General features: G+C 32.9%; 1 protein-coding gene across 1 annotated transcript; it reads right to left on the bottom strand.

The window, feature by feature from the left end:
* Window positions 1–754: 754 nt before the first annotated feature.
* Window positions 755–1,329, bottom strand: LOC148843374 (hydrophobic protein RCI2A-like). Its single transcript, XM_088958098.1, has 2 exons — window positions 1,105–1,329; window positions 755–1,000 (listed from the first exon to the last, which is right to left on the bottom strand). The coding sequence occupies exons 1-2, from the start codon at window positions 1,192–1,194 to the stop codon at window positions 872–874; spliced, it is 219 nt and encodes a 72-aa protein (XP_088814224.1). The 5' UTR covers window positions 1,195–1,329; the 3' UTR covers window positions 755–871.
* Window positions 1,330–13,135: the final 11,806 nt, after the last annotated feature.

Below are 13,135 nucleotides of genomic sequence, written 5' to 3'. Positions count from 1 at the left end.
CAATCGCTAACTTCTAGCGTAGAACACCAAATTCTTTAGGAGAGAGAAAAGGTGGCGAAAATAGGAAGAAGAGAACTTTGAGAAATTCTGAAAATATGAAGTATGAATTGATGAATAATTTTGGGAAAATAGCAGTATTTATAATACATTTGGAAATTGTAAAGGAACTAGGAAATGACAACTAGGATAGATCCAAATATCAAATTAAATAGGATCGAACTCTCCTTGGTTTGATCTCCACCGTCCGATCTCCCTAGATGCATGAATCTTGGATTATCTTGCTAATCTTGATGCTTCTTAGAGTCTTTCTTGATAATCTTGGAAGAGTCTTGCTTTATCTTGCTAATCTTGAAAGTGTCTTGCTTTATCTTGCTAATCTTGGATTCTTGGATCTTAGTTAGACTTATCCTCATCGTAGGAGCTGCCGCCCTTAGGGGTGAGATGGGCTTCTATCATTAACCATTGATTCTCATACAATGATTCATTGATCTGTATATATCTAGGATCCGGTAAGCGAGAAAACCCACCTAACTGACTAATGTAAAAACAATCCCACCACTGAATCAACCATTAACCCATGGATCTAAACTGTACAGTGGATTCGAAAATGAATTCTACAACTCCAATATAAGTAAAACCAAATTCCTCAAAACCAGAGATGGTCAAAACAAAAATAAATCTAAGAATAAAAAATCATTGTTGATCATAGTTGTTATTTCTCTTAATTTGGAAATTGGGGCTAAAACAAGAAATATACTGAAATAAAACGATACATGTATTTTAATTAAGAAAGAGCAATAGAGAGTCTGAAATACATTACAGTGAAAACAGCAAGAAGAGAAATGAGACATAGAAAGAAAAGGGGGGTGAGTTAGTTGATGGGTTCCCAATAATCAGCTCTGTACCTATCGTGATCCACCACAACGATCGCATAGATGGCGTATATTATACCTGGTATATAACCTAACATGGTCAAGAGCAAGCAGATGCAGAACTCTACCTGCAGCAACAACAATGGGAAATCAGCAATCATTTTGAAAAATCAATAACAATTCTTTTAGAAGTAAACATGCAGAGAGAGAGGGAAAGGACTATGGAGCTTACACTGCAACAACCATGTCGGAGGAAGACACCCAACGGGGGAAGCAAGATCGCTATCAGGATTTCACAGAACATCTCGGTCCTGGTCGCCATCTCACCGCCACCAGGAGCCTTACAGAAGTCCTCAACCGCAGACGAGAGGTGGAGAACGAAAATACGAAATCTCAAACACGAGATCGGTGACACTTAACGCCCCTCCCTCTCTGACTTTCTCTCTTCAGTGGCTTTGGAGGTTTGCTCATTAATAATTACTTAGCTGGCTTGGCTGTCGGGAAGGGGGAAAGACCAGTCCAGGCTGTTTGGGGAGACAAACTCCGGTTATCCACGTTCGATAGCCCAGGCTGTCAAATTTAGACAGCCAAATGGCATCTGGCCAACCCAGTCAGAGGAGAAAACTTGCGTTATTTTAAAGCTTCATATGCATAACTCATATAGTCATATGCATAAAGTGATAAAACGTTAGCGTGGCTGTGACCTGTGAGGTAAAATAATAATTACGATTAATTTAGTGAACTAAGTCAGATAACTGCAATGGAAAAACGAAAAACTAAAAGGTTGAACCGAATTGATGAAACAAACAGAAAAATCTAGTTAATCAAACATTCAAACCCGTCCATTCAAATTGACCCGTATATATATATATATATATATAGTATTTATATTTTTGTATATATTTTTATATTATAAATCTATAAGACAAACACTATATCTATATCTATATTTTAGTAAAAGTGCAAATTAGTCTTATTTTTTTTAATATTCATTGAATAAAATTTGTTCTTTTTGATCAATTTGGAAGGAGTACAATATAAATACATACAATATAATAAAAAAATATAATATTTCCTTCCAAACAGAGCTTCTATTTCTAGTTCTTTCATAAACAAATTTGTAATTTGATAAAAAAACTTTATTTCAGGCGGTTCAAGTTTGAAATAATGTTAAAGTCACAAATAACACCACCTCATCTTCATCCTCTTATTAATAATATCAGATTAGCACCTCACATACACATCTCAGCATGCATTGAGAACATCCAATCAAACCTTGTCTAAAATCAAACCTTGCAACTTCATTAAAACTAGAAGACGATTGAACTTTTACTAAGTTGCTTTGCTTGTTGGGCGATTCTCTTCATGAGGTGGAACCCACATTATAAAGGCAAATGTAAAGAAAAACAGAAGGAAGAAAATAAAAGAAAAGGGGTTTTTATGTAATACACTTTTTGGCTTTCAATGAATTGGGGTTTTGCTTTCCATCTCTTTTTTTCTTTTTAAGGTTTTTGCAGAAGGAACAAGGTTTTGGTGGAAAAGAATTTGAAAAAGGTTGAATAAGACATGTAAGGATTGTATAAGAAAAAGGAAGAATCTAACGACATCTTTTGGTTCTCTCTTTTGCATTTCATCTTTTCTATTTGTTTATTTTATCCACATAGATGGTGTTTGCTGTTGTCCGAAATCAAGAATTGTTCGCCTGATGTTATCATTTAGTTATTTTTAGATTCTGAGGTTATGATTTTTTTAGGTTGTGAAGAATTTGTTTTAGTCTTACATGCATAGGTACAGATTCGATCATTGACAATGGTGCTTCATTAAAACTAATACAAAACTTTATAACAATTAATAGTTTTACAATTAATTTTTATTAATTCAAAATCAATTTAAGTTCCATTGAAAAAATAAAAAACTTAATATATATATATATATAGTTAATTAAATTTAATAACAATAAATAAAAATAAAAACTAGTAAGAAATTATTAATTTTTAAATATAGTTTAATTAATTTAAATTCCATTTAAAAATAGGGAAATTTATAAAATCCTGCTTGGGTTTTTTAACAATCCTATAGAATTCCCCTATGTTTTGACATTAACAAAAAACTCTTTTGTTGTTTTAAAAAAAATGCGCAAATAACTTGCTTTTGTTGGCATTCCAAATAAAATATGTTAATGTAATGTATTATTTTTTAAATACCAAATTTACCCTTAACCAACTTCATTCATATGTAAATTTACTAAAATACCTTGAAAACAAAAAATAGATTTGCTTCATTTTACATCAACCTTTTTACCCTACTTCATCTAAGAAGAGTTGAGATAATTACTCTTTCAAAGTTGTCTAGCAAAATAAATTAGTAGTGGGTAAAATTGAAACTTTAAATTATGTATGATAATGTCTTTATTATTGAAAAGCTGAGGAAAATGATGTATTTGCACTTTTTTTTTTTTTCAAAACTATAGGGAGATATTTGTTAGGATCAAAACACAAAGATGGTTTGTAAATATGAGAGGATGTTTCTTTATAATATTACCTAAAAATAATAACAAAGCAATAAAAATTAATAAAACATAAACATTAAAATACAAAAAAACAATAAAAATTTATCTAAAACATAATAAATTGGGAACTTTCACAAAATGCACAAATTAGGTTGTAATTGTATAAAAAAATAATACTTTAATTAGACTTAAATGAGAATCACTTAATTTAAAATATCATAAAACTCCGGCCTTAATTTTAATTATAAATAAACCCATGCATCGCATGGATACTGATTGATAGATAAAGATATTCAGACCATGATCATCCATGTATGTCATCCATCCAAAGCTTGGTTTACTGGAAGACTAGAATGCCTTATGCTAACAGACCTTTTAGTAAGTGCTATTTGAAACCATTATGTTTCCAATTTGATGGTTTTGCATAAGATATCAATACACTGGATCTATTTTATCACGATTGGTCTCCATTAAAACACAATGATTTGAACTCTTCTACTTATCACTTGGCGGATGTAACAGTCTAATAGATCAAAGATGAAGACCCCCTCCTCAAAGCCATTAATGTTAACCTAGATTTTGGTGAGAAAATCTCAACCCAACAATTAACACATAGTGTGTCACCTTTCGACATGTCCCCACCAAGCTTGCAAATAAGGGTGAATTTCTTATACTACTTTTATGGTTTAGCAAATTGGTTAACTATATCCCTACTATTTAATTATTATCTTGCACTATCCCTATTATTTATAACAATTGCCATCGACGTTAAATCACAATAGAAAAGATAAAATGATAGTTTTACCCTTAAATAATAATGACGAAATATAAAAACGGGCCAATACACATTACGTATTAATCAAATTTAAATTTTCTCTCTTTTTAAAATCAAATTTAAATTTAATTCATCTCTTCTCTCTCTCATTAATATCAATTTTAATTAAGCCTTTGAATCTGAGACATCATTAAATGCTAATATTATTTAATTAAATGGTCATTTGAGTTACATTTAATTAAGGCATTTCATACGTCATTAAATGTTATTTAAGTCAAAATAACTTGTTAAAAATCACAAACTTAATGTAACAAGTTGGAAACCTTACTCATTTATTTACAACAACAATTAATTGACGAATATGCCAACCTTAATTGCTTATCATAACAACATATTTTTGTGCTAAAAATTATAAAATAATAAGATGAATACAAATTATATTTATTTATTAAAAATTAAGATATATATTAACTTGTATTCATAATAAATATTAACTAATAAATATTAATATACACTCACAAACATACATTTTAGTTGTTCTATTATTTTTCAACTATTACTAATTATATCCAGATACTTTACATAAATCATTAAAGAATGATTTTTATGTTTAAATAAATTAGTTATAATCACATAAAACTCATTTTTATTGTTGTTCATATTTTTTAAGGACTTTTTTATTTTCTACCACAACAATGCGTATCTTGATTTTTCATTTGTATCTATGTGTTTCCAATGCATATGTCGATATGTTTTTTAAAATTACCTTTTTGATACACTTTGTATTTTCGATACTTTGAACCTTGCCTAAGATTAATGGTTTGGATTTGGAACTTGGGAGGCCACTATAGAATGTTCCTGTTTCGTCAATCCTATTCCAGATTGTTCCTATGCAAGGTAATCACCCCAATCATTATTGATTCCAAGAGGGGAATCACATGTGGCTAGAATTCCTAAGTTTGATGGATTAGATTTATTTTTTGTTGGGAATTGGTGATTTAAGCTACAGTATTGAGATCTAGGGTTCACATTATATTTTGATTCCTCTCTAATTCGAGTTTGTTCTCAACATCAAAGTTCTTCCCCAAGGCTTTCACATAATCCATGCTCAATTGCCTTTTCTTCTTGCAGATTTGGCTCTATTATTCACTTCTAAATAGTCTTCTTTGTCTAAGCCATCCAACATGGATTGGAAGCTCCTCCTATATACATGGCTATTTGCTCCCAAGCTGTTCTCTTCTAGAATAAAGAACCAAGAGAGAAATAGAGGTAGAGACTAGAGAGTTTTAGTCATGTCCACGTTAGATCTAATTGCCAAGAATGGGAAAGAGAAAGAGAAAAACATAGAACAAACAAGAAGATGAATGATAATGGATTGAAGCAACTTACACCCAAAAGCAAACCTTAGGCACTATATGTCTGAAATTTGCAACTAGGCCTTCAAAATTTTGAGCTTTACATGTGTAGTGCATGAATTTACTTGCAGATAGGCAGATGGAAATCATAGTACCAAGTGATCCTGAGATGCCAAACTCAAATGAAATGAACCCAAATTCAAGTCAATCAACAATCTCAATTGCTTATTACTGCTTCGCTGAGAAGCTAAGCAATAAACAATCTCTCTCTCTCTCTCTCTCTCTCTCTCTCTCTCTCTCTCACTTCCTCTGTTCTACCACTGCAGCTTGCAATGGCAGACCTCTCTTTCCCTCTAGTGTCCCTATCTCCCGTTTTCTCTTTCCCACTATCTCTCTCTCTCTCATTTTTTCTCTCCCTTCCTCTTTCACTTCCCCTATTCTGCCATCGTAGTTGCAGCAGTGGATTTGGTAGTGCCTCTCTCTCACTTTCCACTACCTCTTTCTCACTCTTGTTGAATTTTCCATCCTCACTCTCTCTAGACTTCTATTAATAGTCCATTTGGTTGCCGAGAAGGGATGGGATGAGAATGGAAAATTTTATTTTCTCAATTAGGGTGCCTATTTTGTTTGCCAAGACCTATTATCCCATAGAATTTGCTTTTCTAATGTTTGATTGATGTGAAAATTTTGTAGGATGTTTGATTTTAGCAACAATGGTATCCAATTCCACAACAAATCCCTACCCTATTTACAACATGACATGGCATAATATGGTTTGATTCTTGCCACATGGCAAGTTGACATAGATATATTAAAAACATGTGTTTTTAAAATACAGCATATCCATACTATTTTAAAGTTAGAAAAAGTAACTCCCAAGATCATTTCAAAGCAAGCAAATACCTGTGGCACCATTTAAGAAAATATAAAACTATCATAACCACCAAACTGACTATCAAAACAAAAATGACTATTGATTGATTGTGAATGGGGTTTTTTCAACGCCTACACCTCCATGTCAATATCCTCTATGTAGATCCTAGAGGTGTTACCAATTGTAGGTTGTTTGGGTGGTGGATGCATATTACGCTGGTATTGCTACAATTTAGATGCGACCTCTTCATAAGTGATATACAAACAAAAAATTGCTCTACTAAATTTGTGTACTTGGGCATTGCACTCTACCCATGTGAAATAAATTCTTGGTTGGTGCCTTTGAACACAACATAATATTTTGCCATTTTAGACCTATAACCATATAAGCACATATTCCATCAAACCCATGTCTAATTAACCTATAATTGAATTTACAAATAAATCAACCACCAAATCCAATATGAAATCAACATATGCTATATATGGAACCACTGAAACCCAAATTCATAAACTCAACTAATAATTAATTTTATCAACATAGGAACCTCTGAACCCTCTATGTTGACTTAAAACCTACCATTCAATGAGTTGAACACCTATTCAAAGTAAATATTTAATCACCCACACTACTCAAGAGAAACATTCATACAAATCTCAATGAAAAAAAAAACATGCTTAAATTCAAAAACTCAACTACTATATCATTCATCAACATGGGAACCTTTTAATCCCATATGTTGATTTAATGTCATCAATTCAACAAAACCAATTATCTACATGAGAACCTCTGAATCCCATATATTGAGTTAAAATCCTTCAATCAAAGAGTCAGAATATCCATTCATCTTAAGTTGGAAAACCCCATATAAATTCATCAATCTAATTATGCCAAATCAGCATTCGCATGGGAACTTGTGAATCCCATATATTGAGTGAAAAAATTTACTTAAAAAATAGATTAACACATGTTCAAACTAAATATTCATCCAGCATTCATGAACCATTAGTATCTTCATTTACCCACTCGGGTAATGTTCAAGACTTTAACAAAAAATGATTGTTTCTATTGACTGGTCAAGACAAAGCTAGTTAAGACATGTTTGAGTCATATGTCAATCTAAGGAATGTTCAAGTTTTCCAAAACATGAAAATGTAGCCAAGGAATAACCCACAAAACATAACAAAAAAGTGGGGTGTTAGTAAACCATACATTCATCAATGTTTCCAAAAAGGGGCTTTACCAAAGTAACTTCAATTAAGTGGGCCCAACTTCAAATCTAACCATGCCTTCCCCAATTTCAGAGCCAAGGCATAAAACTCTATTGCCCGATTTTTAGACTTAGATAATTAATTGCCCTTATGAGGAAGGAGGGGTTGTGATCCCTAAGCTCAACACATCATCATTAATATTTTCCTTCTTCAACAACTCGATTCCTTTCTTAATACTAGAAGCCAATAACTTAATTCTATATGCAATCCCATGCACTTTTTTAGCAACTACAACTGCGTACAATTTTCTCTTCCCTAGACCCCTCCACTTAGTTGAATTACCAACATTGTTTCCATCAACCTCATCAAATATAATCTCTTGCGCTATTACCAAAGTAACTTCATTCATTGATGCTGCCTCACACCTATTTAGTTCCCTTGCAGTGAATGCCCCAATGCCAGTTACTTGATCATTTCCACATACTATAGCTAATTGGTCATAGTTGTGGATGGATTTTCTACTAAACTACTTTGATTCTAGATGTCCTTGTTTAGTTGTAATGGATCAATTGCTACGAGTTCATATCTTATTTGTGTATTATAATATTTAGAGTGAATATTATATTGAAGATTACCTAAATATATTCATTCCACACATGGGGCTCTATATCGATAGTTTTAGTTATGTCATTCTAGGAAAAACCACTAGAGTTGATGATGTGTTATCCTAGAGAATTTTTTCTTTATTATCTTCATTCGATTCCTAATGTGGTTCTATCTACACTCCGTTTCATATTTCAGACTTTATGGCTCTTGTAGTTGTAGTGTATGTCAGAGCCTTAAAGCTCTTGCCAACCTTGTGTCCAATGGTGATTTGCTCCATTAGAGTTTCAACCAATGTGTTATCCATCTCACTTGCCTAGATCATATTCACCTTATTTGCTCTACCATCAGTTTTGATAGATTGAGTATCTATGCCTAATTCTAACCAAACAACAATAACTCAAGTTACATAATGAACATAATAAAATTCATACATCTAGCATGCCACCTCAATTAGTTCATAGTAGTATTTCAACCACTATCAACCAAATTTATACCAAGTTCCATCATTCCAGTCATCTATAAAAAGAAAAAGCACACATAGTACAACTAAAAATAATAATGTCCAACACAAGATAGTTGTGTTCTTAACATAAACCAGTGAAGGAACAAATAATACAAAAGTGCTAAAATAAAGAGTATATGTACATTGTGAAGTCAAACATAGAAAGACATGTGAAGATTAAACAAAGAAAGTTAACATTGATGCCTAGACCGAGCCAATTGATAGTCTGCCCACATTTGATTTGTTATCTCCTCTCTAAGACAATGTCCTCTGACAAACTCATTTCTACTAATGTGTTGAGATACTTGAGTATCATCAATTACATCATCTACCACTTTCCCGTCATCTGCATCAATCTTTGCACCTTTGGCAACACCGTGATCGTATTGAGACATGATTCGGTCATACAGAACGGATCCACACCTATGACATGGTTATGTAATATGCAACATGCAGAGACAATCTTGACTTGTGTTTTGAATGGGTAATGCTGCTTAGAAACAAATAGTGGAAATTGCTTCTTGAGAACCCCAAAAATTCTCCCAACTGCATTTCTTAGTGAAGCATGATGGAGGTTGAATAACTCTTTGGGATTCTCAGGTTGATGTGCGCTCCATTCCTTCAAATGGTATCTTGCGCTTCAATATGGTGTTAAGAAGCCAAACTTTAGAGCAAATCCAACATTTATCAAGTAATATTTAACTATTTCAACATACAAGAAAATGGTTAGATACTAATTTCCACATTTACACCTGAAATGACCTATATGGATATGTATTAGCACCTTATGAGACATGTAGTTTGTGTTCTCTTGCCATTGCGTTACTTAACATATGTGAGTTTGATGCAAAACCCTCCCATCCAAGTAATACATAGGTGAAAAATAAGTCAAAAGAACATGCGACAAGGATATTTTGTGTTGGGTAGGACTTACGACCATGAAATCTAAATACATCTGCTAACGCAACCTTCATAGGTATGTGTGTCCCGTCAATTGCCCCAATACAAGCTTGCCAAGCAAAAGCTTATTAATTGTATTATGTGATTCATTGCCTAAATCAATGCAAATAATTGATATATGTAATATTGACACTTTCCTTACTTGAAAATATGGCTAAAAGTTGTGTTGATTTCTAATCTCTAGTGGTGTGTCAAGACTAATTGGTTGGACCAGGTATCTATCTTCTAAACTCAAAACTACATCTAACATAGTCCTATTCCTAACATTATTTGCTAAAATGAAATCCCATAGTCCTATTCCTAACATTATGTGCTAAACTGTGTAGGAATCTAGCAATTTGTTCTTCTACACTAATCCTCAATGTATCATGAAGTCATCTAGTCTCCTGTAGAATTTTACACAACCTGTAGAAGGATTCCTTCCCCATTCTTAGTTGGATGTAACAATTAATCTGTCATCCCTTATACAACTGATCCAATAGATCTTGTCTTTGTAAGTCTCGATTAACAGAAGGTTCCCTATCAACATAGTCCAACCATTCTTGTACAAGGGTCAATGCAATTCCAACTACATTAGTTGTAGCTCAATCAACATCTCATTATCCATTATGATCTAACTTTGCTTGGTATTTATGTCTTTAATGAAGGGATAGTTTAATCAAACAATGGGGAAAAAGTTAATAATAATCAATTGTCACACAATGTATTTGAGATAATAGCATTAATAGAAATATTTGAAGGTTCACTAGGTACTATGGCCCATTCGGCCCAATCACACACTCTCTCTCCCTCTCCCCCTCCCCTCCTTCACTCTCTCTCCACCTATCTCTACCACTCTCTCCCTTGGAATCCTACAGGAAACCAGCCCAGACACTCCTCTCTCCCTCCCTCTCTACCTATCTCTCTTTACTCTCATCCTCTCTCCCTCCACCTATCTCTCCCATTCTCTTTCCCTTGGAAGCATACAAGAAACCAACCAATAAGAGCATTCAAAAAACAATTAGAATCTTACAGAGCATTCAAAATCTTGCGCAACATCACACTCTCTCTCCCTCTCTATCTCACCCTCTCTCCCACTATTCCTCTCTCTCCCTCTCCCTCTCCCTATGTGCATGTGTGTGTCTCATGCTTTCTATAAGGTTTTACACACAAATCAAACATATTGAATAAAAAACACATTAAATAAACAAAATTCAACAAAATAACAAGACAAATATAACACAAACCAGTTGAAGATATATATGGACACCATTGTTAGGTTTGATTATATGAAGAGAGCCAATGCCAACTATAGAAATGAAGTACTGGAGGACCCTCTTAGCATAAACAAAAATATAGTATTGAATAGTTTACAGATTTAGATTTGGATAAAACATATCAACACACATGGTTTAGATGTTTATATGCATTATCTAGAACAATTGGAGATGTTCATAATATTTGTAGAGTATACAGATAGAGAGTTCTTCTATTACATTTATTAAGGATCATAATAACGTGACTATTTAATAAAGCAATCTACTTGGTTTACTAGGGCAGTAAAAACCAACTCTTTCTAGCCTAATTACAAACTAACTAAGTCGAGCTTGGCCATGGTTAGGGGTGAGCATTATTTAGTTAAAATCAAATAACCAAACTGAAAATTTCGATTTCAGTTTTCTCGGTTTGGTTTTTTTGATCAGTTCGGTTATTTTAGTTTTTGGATCAGTCTTCCATGATCACCTTTAGCCCTTGTTCACTTCAGAATGTTTGTCACTTTTTGCCTTTGTTCTTTGCTTGCTTCTTATCGGAAGAGGGTTGAACAACCACCTTGTCTCCTTTTTGCTTCAGATTTTGCAAAGAAGTCCATCCATTCATCAGTCATTACAAATACAAGTTCTTCCTCTTCTTTCTCTTCTTCTTCTTCTTCCATCAAGTCCTCTTCCCCCTACTTATTAGAAAATACCCATTATAACAGCTCAATGCACCTTACCATTAGTTAGATAAATAAAAATTTTAATTAATAGAAAAAAGTTATAACTTATAATTGAGAAACAAAATCAATTTTTTGAGAAATACCCATTATAACAACTCAATGCACCTTACCATTAGCTATTTTAGGCTTTCAGCTTCTACTTTCTTTGTGTTTCTGACAAGCCCTTTTAACATATATTCCAAATCTACAAAGAAAAAGGTAAGAAAAGCTTCTACCAGGCCATAAGCAATGCAAACTATAAAAAGAGTACTTTCTTTTTCACCTTATGGAAAGGGACCCCTTTTGATGGTCAAGTCTTTCAGGGTTCCTTTGGACTTCTTGTTTAAAAACACTAAGAAGACAAGAAAAGAAATTTTGCAAAAGATTCTATACATATTGCTATGACATCATGCATTCTTAATTCATCAAATATAATACTTAGATACTCAAAAATAATCATCCAAATTCTCTAGATATATTGGCCCCACTTCTCAATGGTACCAACTACTAACCAAAGCCAGGTGGTATTTCACCATCACTTCATCTTCATCTTCGGGAGGTTGTGTTTCATCTACATCTCTAATTTGGGTGTTGGTTGCATTTTCCTCCATGATTCCCCATTGCTCAATGAAAAATTCATCATCATCTAAAGAATGAAAATAGAAAATTAGAATTCAAAAAATAGCTAAAATAATCAAGTATGAAAATGTCGTTTGAGATAATATCAATGATAGTTACCATCAGTCCTAGCTCCTTTTCTGGATGGTGATTCCATTATTGGAAAATGTTGTCTTATCAGTTTTAAACATATCATCTTTCTCATTACCATCAAGTAATAGAGGATCCTCATCATCGTGCACTATCCAATCTTCCACAACATCAATGTGTTCATGCCCAATTAGGTAAAAACTTTCAGTTTTTCTCCTACAAATCAATAAATGATACATTAGATGCAATGCAAGTATAAAAAAAAGCAATCATGAAACATAAAAGTTAAAACACTTATCTATCCATCACATGCAGGTAGAAATGAACATATACTAGGTCATTGAGCCTTTGGTGCTCTAATCTATTCCTTATCTTCGTGTGTATATGTTAAAAAACACTCCAATTGCGTTCACATCCGAATGAGCTACACGTCTAATTAAGGATCCGTACAACAATCCTTTTCAAATTTGGAGTGTCACAACCAAATCTCGACCACCATTCATCTATATACAATGAAATAAAGTTGATTTCATTTATAAAATAAAATAAAAATTTGAATCAATAAACATGTTTATAAGAAAAAAATATTTATTACCTGGAGGCATTGACTTAAATGTCTTCACTAAGAAAGGTCTTCCAAAATTACCACGATAATTTTCAAAAAGAGTAAGCTCTTTGTTTAGCTTTATTTCTACATCATCTGATTTGATTGCAGGTTTTTCAATGATATCAAAAATTGCGAACATAACGGTCGGGGATTCAACTTTTGATTTCAGATCCTATTGGAAGACTGTGTTAAAATAATACCC

The sequence above is a fragment of the Nelumbo lutea genome, chromosome 8, assembly GCF_056320005.1.
Source record: "Nelumbo lutea isolate HS-2025 chromosome 8, American lotus-T2T, whole genome shotgun sequence".
Taxonomy (NCBI): domain Eukaryota; kingdom Viridiplantae; phylum Streptophyta; class Magnoliopsida; order Proteales; family Nelumbonaceae; genus Nelumbo; species Nelumbo lutea.
This window is presented reverse-complemented; position numbering and strand designations above follow the sequence as displayed.

Excerpts from the sequence above, each read along its gene's own strand:
- LOC148843374 (XM_088958098.1), bottom strand. The coding sequence starts at position 1,194 with ATGGCGACCAGGACCGAGATGTTCTGTGAAATCCTGATAGCGATCTTG. Across the intron at positions 1,001-1,104 it reads TCCGACATGGTTGTTGCAGT|GTAGAGTTCTGCATCTGCTT; the intron begins GTAAGCTCCATA and ends TTGTTGCTGCAG.